The sequence below is a fragment of the Globicephala melas genome, chromosome 19 (genome assembly GCF_963455315.2).
Source record: "Globicephala melas chromosome 19, mGloMel1.2, whole genome shotgun sequence".
Classification (NCBI taxonomy): Eukaryota; Metazoa; Chordata; class Mammalia; order Artiodactyla; family Delphinidae; genus Globicephala; species Globicephala melas.
Genome location: NC_083332.1, coordinates 7,057,138 through 7,083,037, shown reverse-complemented (window position 1 = coordinate 7,083,037; position 25,900 = coordinate 7,057,138). Strand labels below are relative to the sequence as shown.

The following is a 25,900-nucleotide window of genomic DNA, read 5'->3' as shown; positions in this document are numbered from 1 at the left end:
CAATGATAATTAAAAATGTATCATTCATCACCTATATGTGGAATCTAAAATATGACACAGATGAACTTATGAAACAGAAACAGACTCACAGATATAGAGAACAAACGTGGTTGCTATGCGGGGCTGGGGGGGAGGGATAGATTGGGAGTTTGGGATTAGCAGATGCCAACTATTACATAAATAGGCTGGGAAAGCAAGGTCCTACTGTGTAGCACAGGGAACTATATTCAATATCCTGTGATAAACCATAATGGAAAAGAATGAAAATGTATATATATGTATAACCGAATCACTTTGCTGTACAGCAGAAATTAACAACATTGTAAATCAACTATACTTCCATAAAATAAATTTTAAAAAATGTTCAAAATTCACAAAGCTATTAAGTGTAAAAGAAATTTAAATAAACTTCAAATGATTTTTTGTAAGTTTGTAGCATTTATATTTCTGAAGTTATTACAACTTAAAAGACATCATATATATTACATATACATATATATGCAACCAGCCTTCGCTGTCTAGAAGGGCTTTTTTTTTTTTTTTTTTTTGCGGTACGCGGGCCTCTCACTGTTGTGGCGTCTCCCGCCGTGGAGCACAGGCTCTGGACGCGCAGTCTCAGTGGCCATGGCCCACGGGCCCAGCCGCTCCGTGGCATGTGGGATCTTCCCAGACCGGGGCACGAACCCGTGTCCCCTGCATCGGCAGGCAGACTCAACCACTGCGCCACCAGGAAGCCCTATGAGGGCATTTTTTATGTTGATAAAAAATATTCTAAATCTTCGCTGTTCAATATGCAAGCCACTAGCCACATGTGATTACTGAGCATTTGCAGTATGAATAGAATGAGTGAAAAATTGAATTTTAAATGTTATTCAATTTAAATAACCACATGTAACTAATGGCTGTTACTGGACAATGTAGTCTATAATACCTAAAAAGATAAGCCACACTATATCATGTAATAAGCTTTAAAAAATGCATTAAACAACAAGGACCTACTGTATAGTACAGGGAACTGTATTCAATATCCTGTGATAAACCATAATGGAAAAGAATATGAAAAAGAAATATATATGTAAAAAATTGCAGTCGTCCTATAGATTGTCCATAAACATTTGAATAAACGGGTCATCCCATGCCTCTTGTTCTGCACTTTGCTTTGTCCACATACAAATTCAACAGAGGGTAGAATATTTTGGAAGACACATTGGCAGATGATAACAGGGTGACAGCAATTGCTTCTGCAGAGGGAAACTGGGTGCACGTGTCCGGGGAGAACAGTGAGGGAAAGATTCATCTTTCACAATTTACTTTGTACTTTTAGAATTTTGTACCATGTGCATGAAATCCCTATTCAGAAGTCATCGCAAATTTAAAGATTAAAAAGTGAAACGTGTTTGGCAGCGTTTTCATTTCCGGATTGGTTGACTTACCTCATGTTTATTACGTGCTTGCAGAGTGGTCCACGATCAAGCTATGCCAGGATTTACCCATCTGCCTATAAGTGGACATTTTGGTTTATCTAATTCTCCATTCATTTGGTCAGTTATTTAACAAGGACAAACTGAGCACCTACTATGTCACAATCACCAGAAGCCCTGGAGAACAAAGGCAACGAAAATTCCTGCCCTCATTTTAGTGAGGAAGAGGAAACAAAGGATAAATAAGAAAGCATGAAAGGGGAGGGGGCAGGGGGAGTTTGGAATTAACATATGCACACTACATAAAATAGGTAAATGACTAGGTCCTACAGTATAGCACAGGCAACTATATTCAATATCTTGTAATAACATAATGGAAAAGAATCTGAAAAAGAATATATATACATTTATATGTATAACTGAATCACTTTGCTGTACACCTGAAGCTAACACAACATTGTAAATCAACTATACTTCAATTTTTTTTTAAATTGGAGAAAAATCAAAAGAATAATATTTTGTGACCTGTGTAGAAGTTTGTTGGGAGCACACATTTTATGTTCTAAATGCAATGCTTAAAAAAGTCTTTACTAGGGAATTCCCTGGTTGTCCAGTGGTTAGGACTCTGTGCTTCCACTGCCATGGGAACTAAGATGACACGAGCTGCATGGTGTGGCCAAAAAAAAAAAAGAAGTCTTTACTAGACTCATAAGTGAAAAAAACAAAACTCATGTCTTCTTCTAGTACATTTACGGTTTCATTCCCCAAACTCACCTAAATTTTATCCTTACACATCAGAAATTTACTTTGGCATACAGTAGGTGGTAGAGATCCAACTTTATTTTTTTTTCAGATGGTTGCACACTTGTCCTAACACGAAATCACTGAATATTCTGTACATTCCCCAAAGGTTTTATTATTTATTTATTGTGATAGGTAAGAAGTGGATTTATTTAGAGAGAACCACACTCTGTGGAGTTAAGAGCGCTGGGAAATTTTAGACCAAGACTTAACTAAGGAAAGAGGCATAAGACACCTATCCGTGCCAAGGTCTGGAGTTTGAAATCTCCCAACAAGGTGCAAGTCAGTTAGAGTGTGGACAGCTGTCAGGGTTGGTTTGAGACACCGGGTTCTTGCCACCACTGCCCAGAAGGGGGCCGGGTACCAAATAGGTGCTCATTAAGTGTGAAGTGACTGTAAAAAGGACTCAAAGCTTCCTTCTTTAAAGGTTAGTGACTAAGAACGCTGGAGCCAGACTGCCCAGGTTCAACTCCCACCTCTGCCTCTCATTTTCTGCGAAACCTGGAGCAACTAATGCCTCAGTTTCCCCATCTGCAAAATGGGAATAGTAACCGAACCATCCTTAGATTGTTAGCACAATGCCAGGCACATGGCAACTGCTCTGTTAGATTTTGCTTGACAAGAATTTAAAAAACAATAGTATTCAGTTATAGACGTGCACTGACAAACGCAGCAGATACTAGCCCCATGTAGCTATTCATATTTAAATCGAATAAAATTAAAGTTAGGGCCTTTCTCATCTTCTGGGATGGCCCACACTCTGTCTGTGGAATATGTTTCTCTCTAAATAAATCCACTTCTTACCTAAAAAAAAAAAAAAAGTTAAAAATTCAGGTCCTCAGTCGCACGCACCCCACTTCCAGTGCCAGTGACCACTGTGTTGCACAGCGCAGACACAGAACATTTCATCACAGCGGAAACTACTATTAGACAGCGCTGTTACAATCAGCAGAAGGCCTTTTTATTTTTTTAATTTAATTTAATTTTTTCCCGAAACCATTGTCTGGGGATGAAATGGCCCATAGAGGAAAACAACGTTCACTAAACTGCACAAAACTCGTGGGCAGTGCCCGCTCCTCACAAAGATGGCGGCGCCGCAGAGCATGCATGCTCCTAAGACTTTCCGGTCTCCGGTCCTGCAAAAAGATGGCCGCCGCCACAGCCCGTTTAAACCCTGAGCGGACACAGCCACACTGTCCCCAAACCCCACGTGGTCCCACTCCCCGCAGAAACAAGGCCGCCTCCCGCCAACTCTCGCGATAACAGGGCTGGCCACTCTTTCCCACCGTGACCTACCGCGACGGCGCGCAAAGATGGCCAAAGAGTCTCGCGAGACAGTGTCTGTCGCTTCCCGCCCCTCTGCCATGAACGTCATGGCAGCGTCCGTGCGGTCTCCGAATCGCGTGCTTGGGTAGGGCAGTCCGTCAATCAGAGTCTCGCCAAGGCTCCGCCTCAAATCGGGTTACCGTGCCCCTTTTTCGTCACTTCCTCTCTAGCTTCTGTGCAATCGATAAGGAAACCGGGACGCCGTCGCGGCTTTCCTTTTTTCAGGCGGCCGGGAAGATGGCGGACATTCAGGTTCGGGCTCGGGGCTGACGCAGACCTAGCGGGGCCCGGGCTTCAGGGGCGTGTCCTGGAGAGCGGGAGTCCGCGCCCCAGTTTGGGGGTTAATTCTGGGCGCCCTCGATTTCCCAGGGAAATTCGGGCAGAGGGCGCGTGTCTTGGCGTTAATCTCGATTGGCGCCTCCTAAATCTTAGGAACTCCGCATTTAGGGTGTAATTAAGGCTCAAGGTTTTTAGGAGTTATCTTTTTTAAAACCCAAGGTTTACAGAGTGTTTTTCTGGAGGCCTTAGGCTGTAGGGTTAATCCTGTGAGAACTGAGTCCTAAGGGCTACTCCAGGGAGCCCATCGTTTCGGTATTTAATTTTGGAGCCACATGTAATTAATAAGGAGTGACTCCTGGGTGGGTATCTTTGTGTCTTGGAGAATAATTCTTGCTGAAGGGTGTCCAGTGTGTTAGAGGGATGGTTCTGTATCTTTGGGTTTTAAGGGGTGAATTCTGCAGGCGGTGGAAGGTGCTTTAGACCGTAAATACCGACGTAACCCCGGGTTTAGAGTTGAGTCTGGGTTAGGGGTAAATTTGGGTGAGTGCAGCGTTTGGGGAGTTAAATACTGCAGACGATGAGATCTGGGGGGTTTGTGAAGCTTTCCAGACCAGGTTGCTGCCTGCTGCAAGCTTACCAGCTTCCACCTCATCCCTGTAGACGGAGCGTGCGTACCAAAAGCAGCCGACCATCTTTCAAAATAAGAAGAGGGTTCTGCTTGGAGAAACTGGCAAGGAGAAGCTCCCGCGATACTACAAGAACATTGGTTTGGGCTTCAAGACACCGAAGGAGGTACGGGGACCCTCAGAAGAAAGAAGAAGATCCCTGTTTCCCTGCACGTGTGCCCAAACTGAGTTGCCCTATCCGCATCTGAGTGGCTGTTGCTGGGGCTGCTGGGAAACGTAGTTTTGTGTCTACAGGGAGGCCACACCCCTGTTCTTTTCAGGAACTAGCATTTAGGGCTCGCTAATCCTCCTTATCCCTTCAGGCCATCGAGGGCACCTACATTGACAAGAAATGCCCTTTTACTGGTAATGTCTCCATCCGAGGGCGAATCCTGTCTGGTAAGTGAGGACCTCTGGGGGCTTGGGTTCAGATTCCCGGGTCTGAGGGAGGAGGGGCTGGGGACGCTGAGACCCCGGGGTCCTGGGTGAGGAAGGGGTTGGCAGACTCCTGGTTATGGCGGGCACTGGCAGATGATGTCTGTTATTTTCACGATGGTCTTCAGATGCCCACCGCAGGCACTGCTGAGAAAGCAGTTGGCACAGCTGATGCCAGGAGCAGGGCTTCTTGGGAACCCTGCTCAGCGGCCCCCGATTCCCAGCATGCCCTGGGCTGCCCATGGCTCCCTTCCGTATGGGGCCTGACCTGGGAGCTGCCCCTTCCCCCCAGGTGTGGTGACCAAAATGAAGATGCAGAGGACCATTGTCATCCGCCGAGACTACCTGCACTACATCCGGAAGTACAACCGCTTCGAGAAGCGCCACAAGAACATGTCTGTGCACCTTTCCCCCTGCTTCAGGTGAGCACGGTGGCCCCAGGTAGCCCCGCTGAGCTGCTCTCCCAGGCAGAGAGGAGGAGGTGGGCTGCACAAGAATCTGGGTGGCTTGGGATGTGCTTTGGCCGTTAACAGGACGCCCTGGCTGCCGTGTGAAGGTAGTCAGCTGTTGGGGGCGGGGGCGGTTAGTGAGGGGACCCTGTATCACCATCTTTGGGAGCCTCCCGTTCTCTGCAAAATGGAGGTGCTAGTTGGAGGTCTTCTGTCCTGGAAGGGTAGGAGCATTCTCTGCATGGCATTGAGCTTGGCGCCTTTCATAGTTATTGCTCATTAAATAACGACAGGGCGGCGTGCAGTGCAGATGGAACTGGAAATAGCAGCTTGGTTGGGGTTTGGAGGAGCCAAAGGTGACAGGTCTCCACCTGGAGACAGTCAGGCACCTTTAGGGCCTGCTTGGGGCAGAGTCCCTCTGACATGGTGCTGCTCACCCCCACAGGGACGTCCAGATTGGTGACATTGTCACAGTGGGCGAGTGCCGGCCCCTGAGCAAGACGGTGCGCTTCAACGTGCTCAAGGTCACCAAGGCTGCCGGCACCAAGAAGCAGTTCCAGAAGTTCTGAGACCAGACCCCTGCCCACTGCCCCAAACAAAATAAAAGTTATTTTCCCAGTCACGGGCCAGGTTCCGTATCCATGCCCTTATCAGAGGGAGGGCGTGTCCCTGGGAATTAAGTGGGGTTGATGTGAAAGATGGGGCTGTTTTTCATTCTCTGGGGGCGTAAGGATGGGGACCAAATCCTGCTTCCTGCCCTCTCGTCTCTGGGTGAAGACAACCTGTAGCAAGATGCTGCCCCTCTCTGGTCTTTTGGTCCTCATCAGCTTTTGGTGTCGGAGTACCTAATGCCTTCTACTTGGTGTTGAGCTCCCCCTGCAAGTCTCTGGGGAGGAAGTGAGTGAGGGTGGAGGTTCCTGGGTTCTCTAGACTCTGGGCCCTTTCTGGCCTCCGAGGGGACGGTAAGGAAGAAGTAGTGGCCCTCTGGGCTTTGCTGGGGGTCAGCATGTGTTGGGTGTGCTTGAGGAGTACACAGCTGCGCGGTTCGGAACTATGAGGGTCTTGACTTCAACCTGGGACTGTACCCTGACAGGGAAGGAGTGGGGCAGGGAAGCAAGGCACCCGCCCTCCTGCATGCTCCACAGTCCCCTCCTAGGTGGACACCATGCCTGTTTGCAGATAAGCAAACTCATCTAAGGGGGCAAGTTCTCTGCCTGGGGTCCCCCAAGGAGTAGCTGAGCTCCACGTGTCAGATTATGGACATTTTCTTTGCCTAAGAATGCAAGTAAGGAAATTAGCCTTTAAGATAAGTCGCTTAGTAAGGCCAGCCAGCAGTGCGGGGCTGCAGGCTGCTCAGAAATGGATAGGAAGTCCATGGAGGTGGGACTGATCTGGGACAGACCAAGTGGGGTGGCCTTGGGTGAGGAGAGAAATTGGAGATGGGGAGAAAGGGGACAGAGCCAGGCAAATGAAGGTGAAGGGATTTCTGACAGGGCAGGACATGGTGACCTTGACTGTCAGGGAAAAAACCTGGGAGATGGAGAGAGCTTAACAGCTGGTAATGGCAGGAAGGCTTTCTGTTAGAAGCAGAGAAAAATGGGGAAAGGAAGAGGGAACTTGAGTGTCAGATACAGAGATCAGGAGAGAGATTTGGGACAGAGCCCTCAGCTGAACACCGAACAGGGACAGAAACCACAGCCCAGGGACAGACTCAGATTCCAGAGGCAGAGATGGGCCTGGAGAACATGACAAAGAGGCACGCGTGGGGTGGGTGGCAGGTGCGGACAGAATGAGAAACACCACAGAGAGGGACCCAGGGACTTGGGGATCTGAAGCAGAGACCCTCACCAGAGCCACAGCTGGGCAGAGATGGAGGCATAGGCAGAAGGGAAGTGCCGGAGTCGCCCCGCTGCCTTCACCCCTGGGGGCCTGGCGCTGCTGGGTCCCCAGGTCCCTGACCCCCATGCCTGTACCAGGGACTGAGGCACACACTGGTACAAGGGTTGGGAGACAGGGCCGTGAGGAGAGAGGAGCCGCCGCTGCTGCCTCCCAGGACTTGGCCTCTGGACCGGCCCGGGGGCTCCTTTTTACCCAGGCCCGGCGAGGGCGGGGGTTCCTGCCAGAGGAAGCGGGGGCCGCGTCAAAGAGGGCAGGAAGGGGCAGGGACGGGTCAGAGGGGGGCACCGCCCTGAGGTTCAGCCTGCACGCCTGCCCCACCCAGTGCTGGAGGGATAGAGACCCTGAGGAGGGGGACTGGGACCCAGGGGCGGGGGGACAGAGCTGCGGAGAGGGAACAGAGACCCAGCGGGGGATCTGAGGCCACTCCAGGAGCCCACACCCACAGGTGTTTCCGTTTGGGGTGGGGCCGCCGTGTTTACAAAAACAACAGCCCAGCTCCCCTGCTTCCTCCCACGCGGCGGGTTCCTGGGCGTCTCCTCGGCACCCCATCATCAGGCTACCTAGTGTCGGTGAACGTGTGCCTGGTGGGGACACCCGACAGGCTTCCTGGTGGGTCAGCTCACAAACTCCAAGGAGAAGGCTCCCCGGGCTGTACCAGTTCTCTGGCCTGATGAGTGGGAGAGGACTTTACCTGCCTTTCTTAGAGAACTGTGACAGCTAGAGATTCAACTCCTAGGCCCAGGTCACAGCCTCAGAGCTTCCCCTCTGCCTACCTGCCTGCCCCCATCCTCACTCTGCCTGCACCCCTGACTTGCGCCCTCCTGCCTTTGCACTGGCTGTGCCCTCTGCCCCGAGGAACCTCTAACACCAGGCTTCCACCTGGCTCCCTCCCTCATCCCTTAATCTCTAATTCTCACCAACCTCTTTCCACTTGGAGAACCTCCAACCCTCCCAATCTCCCTTCCCTGCTTGAATGTCTTACATAGACAGGAAAACCCGTTTATGGCATATTTGCTGTACAAATCCTGTATGATATGGCACGTTTATTTGTTTACCTGTTGACCCCTGGAATACAAACTCCAAGAAGACACGGAATCTCTGCAGCCCCAGCGCCTGGAACAGATTGTAGGTGCTCCAAACATGTTTAGTTGAGTGAATTTATTTATTTATTTGTTTGTTTAGTTTTGGCTGCACCATTCCCTGACCAGGGATCAAACCCAGGCCCTTGACAGTGAGAGCGCGGAGTCCTAGCCACTGGACCGCCAGGTAACTCCCGGAGTGAGTCCATTTAAAGTTAAATCCTCACGTTCTCACAGGCCAGGCTTGACTCCTAGTGTTACCCAAAAACTGGGTTCACCTCTTGGTGGGTGTCGAGTCAAAAGACACACAGAGCGAAACATCAGGAGAACGAAGGATTTATTACCTGCGGCAAGTAAGGAGAACGCCGGGGATCTTTCCCAAAGCAGTGCCTCTCCAACAGCAAAATTGGGGAAGTTTTAAGCTAAGACGACATGCATATTCATGAGGGGGCTGGAGCAGAGAATTCAGCACAGAATTGGGGCAAAGGTCGCCAGGGTCCAAGCTTTAGTTGATTGAAGTCAGGAGGGTCAACATTTTTCTGTCCTTCACCTGGCTGGGGGCCTTAGTTCCTGAAGAGCTCAAAAACTGTATCAGACTGTTCTGTACATCCCTTGAGGAGGAATTAGGACTCTGATTATTGTTGAACTATTGTTTCTTTGACTGCTTTTCCTTTTCTCTTTGTTCCCTAACTTCCCTTAAGATCAAGGATTACTGAGACCTGTTCAAGGGCAAGCATTGCAGCCAGGCTTAGATCACAAAACGGCTTAAGCCAGAATGGCTTCTCTTATGTCAAGAAAGCCACTCCTGGTTCTTTTTTTCCGGGGACCCCCTAACCTATCTGTTTACACTAGGTCTCAAGGCATGGAGTAACCGGAAGCAGTGAACATGCTGAGAAACCTCCAAATGTAAGCATTAAGCCTGCGGGCTCTGTTCCAGATTCTAGCCCTGCTGTCATTAGCTGCATGACCTTGGGACCTTGGGCTTGACTCCCCCGAGAACCACAGAGCTTCAGTTTCCTAATCTGTAAAATCTTGCCTCCCTGCCCCATTGGGAGGATGAAATATGCTCACCTGTGCTGTTTGCGGTGGAACTAGTTCCAGTAAGTGATGCTTCTTAGGGAAGTGATTATGTCGCCTTCCTGAGCCTATTGTTAGAACAAAGCCCAGTGATGTCTTGGTGTAGCAGGCCCTGAGTCCCTTTGGACAGGCCCAAGGACAAGAGTCTTTGGCAGGTAGCCCCAGAGGTATTAAATGGTTGTGGAACCCTGGGTCTACTATAGCAAATCCTAGTGGCTTGTCATGGGATCTTGAGACTATTTTAGCATGCTTCTGGAATATTCTATCGTATGCCTCTTACAGGAGGCCCCAGTGGCCATTTTGCAGGGAAATTAGCTCCAAGCGCAATTTCATAGCAGGGTCCTGGCTTATGATGACAGCGGGTGTCAGGCCTGTTACATGAAAACAGGGCAGATATTGGTTATATCATAATGTATCATGGCCTCACATCTGTCACAGCAGACCACAGGATTGTTCTACTGTAGTCATACTGGCGAGCGTCACTGCAGCCCCCTGCGGTATTACAGCAGGACGTAGTAATGATGGATTATAGTGGGACCTCAGGGTCTTGTAGCAGGTTCTGTTGGCGGTTGCGACACCCAGGTTGTATGAGAGCTGGCGCGTGAGTACTATGTGTGGAGCGGGCACCAGGATTCATTTAACTGGCCCTGAGGTCTGTGAGTGGAGTCTAGGGAAAGGGGATCGGAGCAGGTTCATATGTTTGAGCAGCCCTGCTGCTATATTTTAACACTGCCCTGAGCGCATCAAGGGAAAACCCTGGGGTCTCACGTTATAGGAAGTCCCAGCTCCCAGACCCACGGATTGTTTCAGGGGTGAATATAGATTCTGCTAGAACATTCTAACAGGATACCAAGGCCGTTCTAGAAAAGTTATAGGGACATATTAAACCAGCCCAGGGTCATTCATTGTTGGCTTCATTCATTCTGCTAATGTTTCCTGTGCTGGCCCCTGGGGATGCAAGAGTGAGCAAGACAGATCCAGGGCCTGGTGTCTGCGAGCCTACCATCAAGTGCACCGCTGGGGACCTTAACAGCATCCTGAGGTGGGGGGGCAGTATGGGGAACAGGTTATTACTATGCTCTACTATGTGCCTTGTGCCAAACCTGTGAGTCATTAAAGCCTCTCTACCAAAGTAGGTACGATTATTATCCCATTTCACAGATAAAGAAACTGAGGCTCAGAGAAGCCCACCTGGAAGAGGCAGGATTTGGTCTTGAACTCAGGTGTGATTGCTTCCTGGGGTCAGTAGGGGGCACTACAGTGCAGGTGCAGAGAGGAGGGGCGGATGTTAAGGTGGTGATTCAGGGAGAAAGCTTGGAGCTGCCAGGGGCAGTCCCCAGGGACCAAGGCGGCTTCATGGGTGAGCGCTCCACGCTGTTCAAGCAGTTGTTCCAAAGGGACCCGCGCTTGGTTAGTTTTGAAGTCGGAACAAAGGGCCCCACGTTTTCATTTATCACTGGGCCCTGCACATTAGTAATTGTCCTGCTGGGGCTTTCTATTGCTTTATGATGGGCCCCTGAGGACATGATAGTAGGCCCCCAGGGGATCTAAAGGGCATAGGCGGAGGGACTTCCCTGGTGGTCCAGTGGTTAGGACTCGGTGCTTTCACTGTCATGGCCCAGGTTCAATCCCTTCAAGCTGCACGGTGCGTGCCACACCTCCCAAAAGAAAAAAAGGGGGGAGGTGTAGGCAGGGATCATTAGAGCATAGGACCCTGGGGATAAGACAGGAGACAGCCAACAGATGCTGTAAATGGTCCCTGAAGACATAGCAGGACCCCAGGATACTTAGCAGGGATTCCCAGTGGGTATTAAGGGACCTTGAGGGCTTTTTCTTTTGTAGCAGGAAGGAGGGACATTATGGGGAATGTTCAGGCCGACCTCTGAGAGGCCTCATGGCTAAACCCTGAGACCATTCTAACAGGAGGGAGAGGAGGTCAGAATGGGGACTTTACAGCAGGGGCACGGGAGGGCACCTTCCATGACCTTGACCGTGGTAGGCTGGATAAGGATCCCTCAAAGATGTCTGTGCCCTAATCCTCCAAAACCTGTGATTATGTGACCTTGTATGATAAAAGGGACTTTGCAGATGTGATTAAATTCAGGATGCAGAGATGATCTTGGATTATCCAGGTGGGACCAATGTCATCACAAGGGTCCTTATAAGAGGGAGGCAGAGGATCAGAGTCAGAGAGTTGTAAGGAGGACCACAGAAGTCAGAGAGGAGAGAAGGTGCTGGCTTTGAAGATGGAGGAAGGGGCCACAAGCCAAGGAATGCAGGCGACCTCTAGCAGCTGGAAAAGGCAAAGAAATGGATTCTTCCCTGGAGCCTCCAGAAGGAATAGTCTTGCGGACCCATTTTAGATGTCTGACCTCCAGAACTGTAAGAACATGTTTGTGTTATTTTAAGCCACTAAGTCTGTGGTGATCGGTTACAGCAGCCATAGGACACTAATACAACATTCTAGACCCACTGTGGACGGCCACTGATGCAGGATCCCAGGACGCATGGATAAAAGCCTGTGGGAATTTTCCCAGAGCGCCATAGAACACAGAATAGCAGGCCCTTGGTATGTTCTAGCAGGACCCTAAAGACTTCCTGGTGGGACTTCCCTGGCGGTCCAGTGGTTAGGACTCCAAGCTTCCACTGCAGGGGGCATGGGTTCAATCCCTGGTCGGGGAACTGAGATCTGGCATGCTGCACAGCGTGACCCCAAAAAACACACTTCATGGTAAGGCTAGAGGCATTCTAATAGGGTCCTGGCAGGGCCCCTAGGGCTTAGAGAGGACACCCCAAGTTCATTTTGGTGACCCTCAAGGCCACATGAGGGAAGACTAGACATATTTTAGCAGGATCCAGGGGACCTTCTGAGCATGCAGTGGGAGTATTGCAGGATCCTGGGGACGTGTTAACAGGAACCAAAGGACTTTTTGGCAGGACAGGTAGATTAGGGGTCCTGAGAGGTGTTGAAGTGACACCAATGGGACATTGTAGTAGGATTGAGGACACCTAGAGGAACAACCCAGGGCTGGGTAAAGCAGGAGCTGCAGAGGGATGTGAGCATCACAGATGGACCTGGGACCACTGGCAAGGCCCCCAGGGGCAATGTACTTGGGTCCTGGGAGCATAGTGACAGGAACCCAAGGGCTTGTCATCAGGGCTCTGGTGGCATTATTTTAGGGTCCTAGGCAATAGAGGAGAATCCTACAGGCTGTGTGAGCCATTGGAGTAGGACTCAGGGTATCAAAAGGGGATACACAGAGCGTGTAGCAGGACCTGAGGGCCCTTTTTTTAAAAACTATTTTTAAATTTTTATTTTATTTATTTATTTTTAATTTTATTTATTTATTTATTTACTTATGGCTGCATTGGGTCTTCGTTGCTGCGCACAGGCTTTCTCTAGTTGTGGTGAGCGGGGGCTACTCTCACTGCGGTGGCTTCTCTTGTTGCAGAGCACGGGCTCAGTAGTTGTGGCTTGCGGGCTGTATAGCGCAGGCTCAGTAGCTGTGGCACACAGGCTTAGTTGCTCCGCGGCATGTAGGATCTTCCTGCACCAGGGCTCAAACCCGTGTCGCCTGCATTGGCAGGGGGATTCTTAACCACCGCGCCACCAGGGAAGTCCTTTTTTTTATTCTTAGGTCGCACCAGGCAGCTTGTGGGATTCCCCAACCAGGGATCCACCCCGGGCCACGGCAGTGAAAGCGCAGAGTCCTAACCACTGGACTGCCAGGGAATTCCCTGAGGGTCCTTTTTTAGTGGGGTCTCAGGATGAGGGAGCAGCAATCCAGCTGGATGAGGGGCCACAACAGCAAGTTCCTGGGAAATGCGGAAAGTTTCTTGCCTGGTAGGGATGTTATAGAATGTCCTAGAGAGTCTGTCTAATTGTTTCTGTTTTTCTTTTCTTTTCTTTCTTTTTTTTTTTTTTTTTTTGGTGGCATTGGGTCTTTGTTGCTGTGCCTGGACTTTCTCTAGTTGCGGAGAGGGGGGCTACTCTTCATTGAGGTGCACAGGCTTCTCATTGCGGTGGCTTCTCTTGTTGCGGAGCACGGGCTCTATGTATGTGGGCTTCAGTAGTTGTGGCACGTGGGCTCAGTAGTTGTGGCCCACGGGCTTATTTGCTCCACAGCATGTGGAATCTTCCCGGACCAGGGATGGAACCCGTGTCCCCTGCATTGTTGGGCGGATTCTTAACCACTGCACCACCAGGGAAGTCCCTGTTTCTATTTTTCTATCTGTCTGTCTATCTGTCTACCTGCCTACCTACCTATTTGTCCGTCTGTTTTGTCCGTCTGTCTCTATTTTTCTAGCATCCATCTGTCCGTCGGTCTGTCTGTCTGCCTGACTGCCTGCCTACCAACCTATCTGCCTATTTTTCTATCTATCATCTATCTACCTCCTTACCTACCTACCTATCTATCCATCTCTCTGTGTCTATCTGTCTTTCATGGGGAGGTTCTGGATAGGGCAGGGCCTGGTGAGAGATAGTAATAGAGAGAACCCAGGAGTGGGCCTGGGGAGCCCCGCTCAGCTTTCTGACAGAACCTGAAGGATTCGCTCAGGTTCGGCAGCAGGGAGCGAGCCTGGGGCTGAGGGCACTTTGTGGCCGTTCCTGAGTGGGTCACAGCAATTGTTCTGCTGAGGGCTCAGGACTGATTTAGCAGGATTCAGGGATGGCGTGGCCAACTCTGTGGGATGTTGGTGTAGCCTCCTGAAGACTCTATCACTGGGTCTCAGGATACTATCTGGGACCCAAGGAGCTTGGGGGTGGGAGCCTGAGATTTTCAGAGACCCAGGGGCATGGTAGTGGCCTCTGGTGATGGTCCAGGAGAACTCCAGGGACACCAGCGTTAAAATTAGTTATGTCCATTAACAGAGGAATGGTTAAAGAAGATGCGGTACATATATACAATGGAATATTACACAGCCGTTAAAAAGAATGAAATAATGCCACATGCAACATGGATGGACCTAGAGATTGTCATACTGAGTGAAGTAAGTCAGACAGAGAAAGAGAAATATGGTATGATATCTCTTACAGGCAGAATCTAAAAATAAATGATACAAGTGAACTTATTTACAAAACAGAATCAGACTCACAGACTTAGGTTACCGGGGGGAAGGGTGGGGGGAAGGGACAGTTAGGGAGTGTGGGATTGAAATGTACACACTGCTTTATTTAAAATGGATAACCAGGGACTTCTCTGGTGGCGAAGCGGTCCAAGGAACATCAGAGTAGGGTCCTGAGGGCCTTTAAAATGAGAGCCCAGGGGCTGGAATGGTGCTCCGGAGACAGCTGGATCCCAAGGGACGTAGAGGTGACGGTTGGGCATGGCAAGTTCCCCAAGGTATTTTAGGACTCATGGGACATGAAAGCGGGATCCTTCAGCATCAGGGTGGATCTTAGTGGATATTCTAGCAGGACCCAGGGAGAGTCATGAAATGAACAGAGGTCCCTCACTTAGTTGAACATAGATTTACCATCTGTCATCGTTTAACCCATGTGTCAACTTGGCTGGGCCACAGTGCCCGGTTGTTTGGTCCAACATTACTCTGGATGTTTCTGTGAGGGTGTTTGGGATGAGATTTACACAGAAATCAGCGGGCTCTGAGTAAAGCCGACCACTCTTCAAAATGTGGGTGGGCCTCATCCAATCAGTTGAAGGTGGAAAACTCCCCTCCCCCCAGCAAGCAAAGGGGAACTCTGAGAGCAGACTGCCTTTGGATTTCATCTGCAAGATGAACTCTTCTTGGTTTTCCAGACTGCCTGCCTTTAGACTTGAAATGTAACTCTTTCCAGAGTCCCCAGCCTGCCGGCCATCCCTATCAGATTTTGAACTCACCAAGTCTCCACAATCACGTGCGCCAATTCCTTATACCAAGTCTCTTTATATATGTGTGTATATATATATATATATATATATCCTGTTGATTCTGTTCCTCCAGAAAACCCTGACTAATACATCATATGACCACCTAGCAAGTCCACTCCTGGGTATATACCCAAAAGAATTGAATACAGCTATGCAAAAACAAAACAAAACAAAAAACTTGTACACAAATGTTCACAGCAGCATTATTCACAATAGCCAAACAGTGGAAACAACCTAAATGTCCGTCAGTTGATGAATGAATGAATGAAATGTGGTCAGTCCCTACAATAGAATACTATCCACCTGATGAATTGGGAGATTGGGATTGACATATATACGCTAATATATACAAAATAGGTAACTAATAAGAACCTGCTGTATAAAAAATAAAGTAAAATTCAAAAAAAAAAAAAAAAACTATCCCCCCATAAGAAGGAACGAAGTCCTGATACAGGCTACCATGTGGATAAATCTTGAAAACAATCTTCTGGGGCATTCCCTGGCCGTCCAGTGGTTAGGGCTCCGTGCTTTCACTGAGATCTTCCACAAGCCGTGCAGCGCGACCAAAAACAAACAAAAACAGTATGCTAAATGAAAAGCCAGACACAAAATGCCACAATATTGTAGGATTCCATTCATCTGAAACGTCCAGAATAGGCAAAATCCATAGAGAGAGAAAGTAAATTTGTGGTTGCCAGGGGCTGGGGGGAGCAGGGGCCCCTTAACGTCTCTAGGGTCCCCTTTGGGGTGATGAAAAAGTTCTGGAACTAGATAGCGGTGATGGTTGCACAACATTGTGAATGCACGAAATGTAACCAATAGTAACTCCTTTGTTTTGTGCACTTTACCACAGTAAAACAAATGAATGGGAGCATTATAGCAGGAGTGTGGGCTGCCGGTGGGTGGTTGGAGGGTGCCCCGAAGCATGATAGAGTATACTGGGTCTGTGCGTTATTGAGGTCATATCAGAAGATATTAAAGAACTGCAGGCGCACTTTAAGGGGCCCCTTGGGGGAGGGGTTGGAAGGAGGAAGTGTGGAAGTATCTGGAGGACTTTTATCACAGCAGGAGCTAGTGACGGGCGTTGGGGGTGGTGGGGATAGACAGCGACCTAAGAAGGGGACGCACACAGACCTCCCAGTTTGGGACTCCGATAATGTTGATTCCCAACTTCGTCATGAATTTGCTGGGTGGCTGACACCCTCAAGATAAGAAAAGCAACAGATAGAGAAAAAAAAAAAAAAAAGACACAAGTTTCTAGAGAGAGGCAGAGACCAACACTCAGGCTGGGCCCAGGGCCCGGGGTGTGCCCTGCAGCTGGGGGGCGGGGTTGGATATTCCTGGAGTCGAGGAGCCGTCTCCGGGCAGGATGTGAGAGAGGAACTAGGGTCTCTAGTCACGGGAGCCAGCTGGGGCCGCAGGAGGGAAGGGATCGTGGCTGCCGTGAGCAGAGCTGGGGCCCAAGACCGAGGGTGGAGAGGGCCGGGCGCCCGGACTCCAGGGTCTCAGGGAGGAGGGAGCCCGGGATCTGGACTTTGGGGTTTGAGGGAGGAGGGGCGCGGAGGGGGGGGCCGGGACCCGCGGGTCTGAGGGAGGAGGAGGAGGCGGGGCCGAACTCCGAGCGAGGACTCTCAGCCTATCCAGGCTCTGTAACTAATTAACCAGCTCGGATCCAATTAAGGGGTGAAAGTTCATCGAGGAGGAGGGCCTTGTTGTCATCCTCCGGGATCGAACCCCTCCACCTGCAGTCGCTGGCGCGCGGGGTGGCCGAGGGGAGCCGAGCGGGAGCTGGGGGAGGGAGGGAGGGGCGGGGCGGGGGTCCGGAGGAGTCACGCGCCCGCTCCCGCCCCAGGTCTCCCATTGAGGATGCGGGTCCGCCGGCCTCAGCCCTGGGGGCTCGGTCTGCTGCTCGTCCTCCTGCCTGGGACGTTGAGTGCAGGTGAGGGGGCTCGGGGGGGCGCCGGGGCTGCCGCGGACGAGGGAGGTGGCGCCCTCCGGGAAAAGAGCAAAGGAAGCGAAATCTGTGGTCCCACTCGAGCCAGGCGCTTCCTTCTTTGCCTCATTTGACTTCGTTTCTCACGATCTCCTCCCTCTGGCGGTGTGTCTGGGAAACACCTGTCCTCTTCTTACTGGGTCTCTGTCCCTCTCTCTGGGTCTGGCCCTCCTCTCAGGTTCCGGCCCCTCTATCTGCGGTGGGGTCTTTTCTCTCTCGGGGTGTCTGTCCTGCTCCCATCTAGGTACCCCGGCCCATCTGCTCTCTTCACCTGTGTCTCCGGCAGAGAGCCATCGCTCCCTCCTGTACCACTTCACGGCCGTGTCCGCCCCCGCCTCGGGGACTCCTGCCTTCTGGGTGTCGGGCTGGCTGGGTCCACAGCAGTACCTGAGCTACAATAACCTGCGGGCTGAGGCTGAGCCCTACGGCGCTTGGGTCTGGGAAAGCCAGGTGTCCTGGTATTGGGAGAAAGAGACCACAGACCTGAGGAGCAAGGAGAAGCTCTTCCTCGAAGCTCTCCAAGTTTTAGGGGAAGGAGGTGAGACTGGAACTCCTGAGTCTGAGGATGGACGGTGCTGGGGCCTGGATCCTGGGTCTGAGGGAGGAGGGGACCAAGGCCCCTGCTCCTGGGCCCTGCTCATCTGTGTTTGGGCATCCCAGGTCCCTACACCCTGCAGGGCCTGTTGGGCTGTGAGTTGGGCCCTGACAATGTCTCGGTGCCTGTGGCCAAGTTTGCCCTGAATGGCGAGGAGTTCATGATGTTTGACCCCAAGCTGGGCACCTGGGATGGGGACTGGCCTGAGTCCCAGACCATCAGTATCAAGTGGACGCAGCAGCCCGAGGCAGTCAACAAGGAGAAGACCTTCCTGCTCTACTCCTGCCCCCACCGGCTGCTGGGGCATCTGGAGAGGGGCCGAGGCAACCTGGAGTGGAAGGGTGAGCAACCCCGCTGAGAGTCCTGACGCCCACGGACCCCTTCATCCCCACAGCCCTGCCCAAGGCCTCACCTTCTTCCCCAGCCTCTCCTCTCCAGCCTCCAGGCTTCAGTCTACCCCGCTTTCCTGCAATCATGTCCCAGAGGGTCTTTCTCCACCCCAAGCTGCCCCTGCCCCTCTCCTGCACACGGCCCTCCTGTGGCTCCTAGAGCCCTTGGGGCACAGCTCAGGCCCCTCAGCCGGGCATTGAGACGCCATGTGGCATGGCCTCTGTCCCTCTCCTCAGCCTCACGTTTCTCCATCTGCTCCATTTGGCCAGACAGAATCACCCGGAGCCCCTTCAGCTCACACCAGGCCTCCCATTTCTTCACCTTTGCCAGTTGCACTGGTGCCGGATGCCACCGGTGTCAGGTTCCACTCTGGCCCATGAGGCTTTCGCTTGCCTCTTTTGGACACCCACAAGATCTTGTGTGACCTCTGTTACACACAGCGTATGTCACTCTGAGCTATAATTACACACACGGCAGGGGAACTTAAGGGCTGTAGTTACAGCTGTCTTGTCCTCAGCCTCCCCCACAGTGCAATTCCTACTTCCATCTCGGCCCTCAATGTAGGCAGTCCTCCACCTAGCAGCCAGAAGAATGTTTTAAAAACATAAATGAACTCCCATCCCACCAGTGCTTAAAACTGTCCCATAGATCCCCACTAGTCTTAGACTAAAATCCAGATTCTGTTCCAAGGCCTGCAAGCTCCTCATGGTCTGGCTGCCTTCCACCACTGTAATTTCACAATACGCCCAACGACAGTGGCCTTCTCCCTTTCCTCCAATATGTCAGGTTCTTTCCTTCCTCAGGGCCTTTGCATCTGCTGTTCGCTCTGCTTTTGATTCTCTTCCTTGGGATCCAACCATGACTGGGTCCTTCTCATGCTTGAGGTTTGACCTTGGATGTCAGCTCTTCAGCAGGGCCCTCCCTGACCACCCTGGCTAGGAAGTACCATCCCACCCCCATTATTATCTCTCATGCCACTGTTTTGTCCATTCATTCATTATAGCATCTTTCTTTTTTTTGTTTTGTTTTGTTTTGTTTTTTATTGAGGTGTGACTTACTTACCTAAAATACATGGCTCAATTAATTTTTTAACTTTAAAAAAAAAAACATTTATTTATTTATTTGGCTGTGCTGGGTCTTAGTTGCGGCACGAGGGATCTTTAGTTGTGGCATGCGGGATCTAGTTCCCTGACCAGGGATCGAACCCGGGTCCCCTGCCTTGGGAGCATGGAGTCTTCACCACTGGACCACCAGGGTAGTCCCCTCAATTAATTAATTTTTTATTTTGGCCGTGCTGCACGGCCTGTGGGATCCTATTTCCCCAACCAGGTATCGAACCTGTGCTGGACAGCAAAGGAAGTCCCTCTCTTCCTTTCTTTCTTTTTTTTTTTGTCTCTCTCTTCTAGTCCACTGATTATTGGACTGAAATTCAGCCAATACCTCACTCTCTTGATTAATGTAGCTTTATAGAAAGTTTTGATATCTAGCAGTTAAGTTCTTCAGTTTTATTGCCTTGATTATGCCATGTCATTTGCATCTCTAGATACATTTCTGCTTGTCAATTTCTGCCAAAAATTCTGTTGGGATTTCAATAGTGATTGAGTTGTATCTATAGATTAGTTTGGGGAGAATTGACACCTTAACAATATTAAGTTTTCGAATCCATGAATACAGTATATCCCTCTACTTGTTTAGATATCCTTTATTTTCTCTCCGTAATATTTTGTAGTTTTCAGTGTAGAGGTCTTACACCCCTTTGGTTAGATTTTTTTCCCTAAGTATTAGACATTTTTTGATGCTTCTGTAAATGGTAATTCTAAAAGTTTCATTTTCTTATAGTTTGTAGTTTATAGAAATACTATTGGTTTATAGAAATACTATTGAGTTTTATATATTTTCCTTGTATTCAGAAACTTTGCTGAATTCACTTACTGCTATTAATTTTTCCTAGATTCTTTCGGATCATGTCATATTTGACATGTTTTATTTATTTTCTTTTCTAGTTTTAGTAAATTTTATTTATTTTTCTTATCTTAGGATCCCCAGTACAATGTTGAATAGAGTGGTGATAATGAACATCTTGTAGTCTCAAACTCACAGGGAAAGCATTCAGCGTTTTACTATTAAGTATTATGTTAGTTATAGATTTTTATGTTGATGCCCTTTGATGAATTAAGGAAGTTTCCTCCAACTCCTAGTTTGCTAAGAGTTTTTTTTTCTTTCAATTTAAAAAATATATAAATTTATTTATTTATTTGTTTTTATTTTTGGCTGTGTTGGGTCTTCGTTGCTGTGCGCGGGCTTTCTCTAGTTGCGGTGAGCGGAGGCTACTCTTCGTTGTGGTGCGTGGGCTTCTCATTGCGGTGGCTTCTCTTGTTGCAGAGCATGGCCTCTAGGCACATAGGCTTCAGTAGTTGTGGCTCACGGGCTCTAGAGCACAGGCTCAGGAGTTGTAGCGCAAGGGCTCAGTTGCTCCGTGGCATGTGGCATCTTCCCGGGCCAGGGATCGAACCCGTGTCACCTGCATTGGCAGGAGGATTCTTAACCACTGCGCCATCAGGGAAGCCCTCAATATTTTTTTCTTTAATAGATCTTTATTGGAGTATAATTGCTTCACAATACTGTGTTAGTTCCTATTGCACAACAAAGTGAATCAGCCATATGCATACACATGTTCCCATATCCCCTCCCTCTTGAGCCTCCCTCCATCCTTCCTATCCCACCCCTCTAGGTCATCGCAAAGCACTGAGCTGAGCCGATCTCCCTGTGCTATGCTGCTACTTCCCACCAGCCAACTATTTTACATTCGGTAGTGTATATATGTCATGTTACTCTCACTTTGCCCCAGTTTGCCCCTCCCACCCCAAGTCCTCAAGTTCATTTTCTATGTCTACCTCTTTATTCCTGCCCTGCAATTAGGTTCATCGCTACCATTTTTTTTTTTTTTTTAGATTCCATATATATGTGTTAGCATACGGTATTTGTTTTTCTCTTTCTGACTTACTTCACTCTGTATGCCGGACTCTAGGTCCATCCGCCTCACTTCAAATAACTCGATTTCGTTTCTTTCTATGGCTGAGTAATATTCCATTGTATACATGTGCCGCATCTTCTTTATCCATTCATCTGTCGATGGACATTTAGGTTGGTTCCATGTCCTGGCTACTGTAAGTAGTGCTGCAATGAACATTGTGGTACATTGTCTCTTTTTGAATTATGGTTTTTTCAGGGTATATGCTCAGTAGTGGGATTGCTGGGTCATATGGTAGTTCTATTTTCAGTGTTTTAAGGAACCTCCATACTGTTCTCCATAGTGGCTGTATCAATTTACATTCCTACCCCAACAGTACAGGAGGGTTCCCTTTTCACCACACCCTCTCCAGCATTTATTGTTTCCAGATTTTTTGATGATGGCCATTCTGACTGGGCGTGAGGTGATACCTCACTGTAGTTTTGATTTGCATTTCTCTAATGATTAGTGATGTTGAGCATCTTTTCATGTGCCTCTTGGCCATCTGTATGTCTTCCTTGGTGAAATGTCTATTTAGGTCTTCTGCCCATTTTCTAAGAGTTTTTCTGTTTTATTTTTTTATTTTGAATGGTGCTGAATTTTATCAAGTGACCATTTGCTTTGTCCCTTTTATTCTAACGTAGTGAGTTGTATTAGCTGACTTTCAAATGTTAAACCAACCTTGAATTCCTGGAATAAACTTCACTTGATCATAATGTGTTATCCTTTATATAAGTTGCTTGATTCTATTTTCTAATATTTTTAGAGACTTTGAGTGTATTTACATGAGTGATATTGGCCTTAAATTCCCTTTCTTGTTATGTCCTTGTGAGGTTTTGTTATTAAGGTACATTGGCTTCATAAAATGTTCTGGGAATGGTTTCTTCTTTTTCTGTTCCCTGGAAAAATTTGTGTAAGAGTGGTATATTTCCGGCTTCCCTGGTGACGCAGCGGTTGACAGTCCGCCTGCCGATGCAGGGGACACGGGTTCGTGCCCCAGTCCGGGAAGATCCCACATGCCACAGAGCGGGTAGGCCCGTGAGCCATGGCCGCTGAGCCTGCGCATCCGGAGCCTGTGCTCCGCAACGGGAGAGGCCACAACAGTGAGAGGCCCGCGACCGAAAAAAAAAAAAAAAGTGGTATATTTCTTCCTTAGTTGTTTTGTATAGTTCATTAATTATGTCATCCAGACCTGGATTTTCTTTTTTAAAGAAGGTTGTTCTATTTATTTATTTATTTTTAAAATATTTATTTTATTTATTTATTTGGTTGCGCTGGGTCTTAGTTGGGAAGAACTCTTGGTTGTGGCATACATATGGGATCGATTTCCCTGACCAGGGATCAAACCCGGGGCCCCTGCATTGGGAGCGCAGAGTCTTAACCACTGCGCCACTAGGGAAGGCCTTGGACCTGGAATTTTATTTGTAGAAAAGTTTTAAATTATTGATTAAAAATTTTAAATAGTTACAGGATTACTATTCAATTGTAAAACTTCTTTTTGTGTCAGTTTGAGAAGGTTGTGTTTCTCAGGAATTTGTCCAGGTCATTTAAATTTCAAATGCGCTGGCATGAATTCTTTTTTTTTTTTTTTTTTTTGTGGTACGCGGGCCTCTCACTGTTGTGGCCTCTCCCGCTGCGGAGCACAGGCTCTGGACGCGCAGGCTCAGCGGCCATGGCTCACGGGCCCAGCCGCTCCGTGGCATGTGGGATCTTCCCGGACCAGGGCACGAACCCGTGTCCCCAGCATCGGCAGGCAGACTCTCAACCACTGCGCCACCAGGGAAGCCCATGAAATTTTTCATATCCTCTTACTATCTTTTCTTTCTTTTTTTGGCTGTGTTGGGTTTTCGTTGCTGCACACGGGCTTTCTCCTGTTGTAGCAAGCGAGGGCTACTCTTCATTGTGGTGCGCGGGTTTCTCATTGCGGTGGCTCCTCTTGTTGCAGAGCATGGGCTCTAGGTGCGTGGGCTTCAGTAGTTGCAACACGCGGGCTCAGTAGTTGTGGCTCGCGGGCTCTAGAATGCAGGCTCAGTAGTTGTGGCACATGGGTTTAGTTGCTCCGTGGCATGCAGGATCTTCCCGGACCAGGGATCGAACCCATGTCCCATGCATTGGCAGATGGATTCTTAACCACTGCGCCACCAGGGAAGTCCCTCTCTTACTATCTTTTGAATGACTGTTGGGTCTGTCTTATTTTCCCTCATCACACTTTCATAAACTCTTTCCATTTTATTTACATGTACACAAATAATCGTCTCTCTCCCCTCATTAGAACACAAGCTCCATGAGTACAGGGACTTTTGTCTGCCTTGTTCACTGCTGTATCCCCAGTGCCTAGAAGAGTGCCGGGCACATCACATGGTAGATGCTCAGTATGTGTCATTGTAGGAAGGACTGGGTGAGAGATGGATACCCTCATGGTGGACAGGTTGGGTCTCTGTACCCCTGGGAAGGCCCTTCCCCCTTTACCATTATATTCTCTAGGCTCAGGAAGTCGCAGGTCACGTGGTGGGGCCTCCTGGATAGAGTGGAAGGAATCGAGTCCTCTCTATGTCCCTCTCCAACCCTGGGCCTGGCCTTGGGGGTTCATGGGCCTGGGACTTAGGCCTGTCTGCCTCTTTGTCTGCAGAGCCACCCTCCATGCGCCTGAAGGCCCGACCGGGCAGCCCTGGCTTTTCTGTGCTCACCTGCAGCGCCTTCTCCTTCTACCCACCTGAGCTGCAGCTGCGATTCTTACGGAATGGGATGGCAGCTGGCTCTGGTGAGGGTGACATTGGCCCCAACGGCGATGGCTCCTTCCACGCCTGGTCATCACTGACAGTCAAGAGTGGCGACGAGCACCACTACTGCTGCGTGGTGCAGCATGCCGGGCTGGCCCAGCCCCTCACTGTGGAGCTGGGTGAGGTCCCGCTGGGGGTGATGCTCCTTGCTTCTGCTTGCCTTTTCTCCCTCTACTGCAGCAGTCCTTCCTGAGTCTGACCACCTTCCACTCCACTGCTGCTAGTTCTTCTTGCGTCTGACTGTTTTCTGCCTCACCACTGCCAGTTCTTCCAAAGCCTGACAGCCTTTTGTCCTGTGTTGCTTGCCTCCCCAAGTCTGAGTGCCTTTCATCCTGCTGCTGCTGGCCTCATTGAGTCGGGCCACCCATTAACCACTATGGAAAGTCCTCCCTAATTCTGACCACCTTCCGTCCTGCTGCTGCCGGCCTCATTGAGTCGGGCCACCCATTAACCACTATGGAAAGTCCTCCCTAAGTCTGACCACCTTCCGTCCTGCTGCTGCTAGTCTTCATGGAGTCTGACCGTTCGTTGTCTGCTGCTGCCAATCCTCTATGAGTCTGATGTTCTACTGCTCTGTGCCCACCCCTCCTCTCCAATTTGGAACACCACCCACCCTGCTGCTACAGGTCTCTTGACCAGAGTGACTGAGACCCCTCTTGCTATGGCTGGTTCTTACATACAACCTGGGGGCTTTCTAGACCTAGAACATCATGTGAGTGGCCTTTCCACTCCCCCAAAACTTGGTGCTGGGATCTCTGAGCTTGGGAGGGACTGAGAACCCCCAGTCCCCTGTCCTGACTCAGATGTGCTGGAGGGTCCATTAAATATATCACAACATTCTCTGGCTGCAGAATCACCAGCCAAGTCCTCGGTGCCAGTGGTTGGAATCGTCATCGGCTTCTTACTGCTCATGACAGTGGCTGCAGGAGGAGCTCTTCTGTGGAGGAGGATGAGGAAGGGGCTGCCAGGTGTGGGACAGGAAGAGGGAAGTGCCTCAGAGAGAGGGACAGAGATCCCCCAAAAAGAGGGAGACACATTCCTGGGGGGACAGAGGTCTAGACAGAGAGGGACAGAGACCCAGAGAGTGGTGGGGACAGAAAACTGGAGGGGTGAAACAGAGACTCAGAGCGTATAGAAACCCACAGGGTAAGACAGAGACTGAGAAACACACACACACACACACACACACACACACACACACACACACACACACACACACACACACACACACACACACACACACACACACACACACACACACACACACACACACACACGAGGGGAAGTCAGAGACCCAGAGGATTTCAAAGATTCTAATCTCTCCCCCTTCCCTCTTTCCTCAGACCCTTGGATCTCTTTCCGTGGGGACGATGTAGGGGCCCTCCTACCCACTCCTGGCCTGTCCAAGGAAGCTGAATCTTAGGATATAAATGCATTCGCAGTGACTGCGGATCGTCCCCCATCCTGGCTGCTACCAGCTAATGTAGTCAGGTCCTTTTCATGCTGTGAGACCTCCTGGAATCCTGGTATTTCTGAGCCTCCAGAAGGAGCCCGATGTCTGCCCTCTGAATTTCTCCTTCTGTGGCCTGCCTCAGTTTCCCCTCCTGATATATATGGCTCTCTTCCACCTCCACATATAACATGGGTTTGGGCCCGAATCATTGTGTTCTCATCGTTTCAACTTTTTAGGAAATTGTGGGGGGAATAAATGGTGTAAGCCTTGGGCTTCAAATCTCTCCTGAGGCTAATTTGTTGCCATCGTGGAATCTACCAATTTTATATACCAAGTCATATATTTTTAATAAATTTCACAAATAATTACTGGATGTTT

At 49.6% G+C, this 25,900-nt stretch overlaps 2 protein-coding genes, 1 non-coding gene and 1 pseudogene across 4 annotated transcripts; all 4 read left to right on the top strand.

Moving 5' to 3' along the window:
• Positions 1 to 3,640: 3,640 nt before the first annotated feature.
• Positions 3,641 to 5,998, top strand: RPS11 (ribosomal protein S11). The gene is made up of 5 exons (XM_030851973.2): positions 3,641 to 3,800; positions 4,488 to 4,619; positions 4,816 to 4,891; positions 5,220 to 5,349; positions 5,822 to 5,998. Exons 1-5 carry the CDS (start codon positions 3,786 to 3,788, stop codon positions 5,943 to 5,945), a joined length of 477 nt encoding a protein of 158 aa, XP_030707833.1. The 5' UTR covers positions 3,641 to 3,785; the 3' UTR covers positions 5,946 to 5,998.
• LOC115850228 (small nucleolar RNA SNORD35) lies at positions 5,019 to 5,108 on the top strand. Its single transcript, XR_004038299.1, has one exon. It is a non-coding gene; the product is annotated as a small nucleolar RNA SNORD35 (small nucleolar RNA).
• A 110-nt stretch (positions 5,999 to 6,108) lies between the features above and the next one.
• On the top strand, positions 6,109 to 8,101 carry LOC132594011 (collagen alpha-1(I) chain-like; annotated as a pseudogene).
• An 8,529-nt stretch (positions 8,102 to 16,630) lies between these two features.
• FCGRT (Fc gamma receptor and transporter) lies at positions 16,631 to 25,895 on the top strand. 2 transcript variants are annotated; one of them, XM_060289332.2, is made up of 7 exons: positions 16,631 to 16,744; positions 17,154 to 17,240; positions 17,539 to 17,832; positions 17,955 to 18,230; positions 23,919 to 24,188; positions 24,921 to 25,037; positions 25,413 to 25,895. In XM_060289332.2, exons 2-7 carry the CDS (start codon positions 17,168 to 17,170, stop codon positions 25,490 to 25,492), a joined length of 1,110 nt encoding a protein of 369 aa, XP_060145315.1. In that variant the 5' UTR covers positions 16,631 to 16,744; positions 17,154 to 17,167; the 3' UTR covers positions 25,493 to 25,895. The 2 variants fall into 2 exon arrangements, with proteins under 2 accessions (XP_060145315.1, XP_060145317.1); XM_060289334.2 differs by having other exon boundaries at positions 16,632 to 16,744; positions 17,581 to 17,832.
• Positions 25,896 to 25,900: the final 5 nt, after the last annotated feature.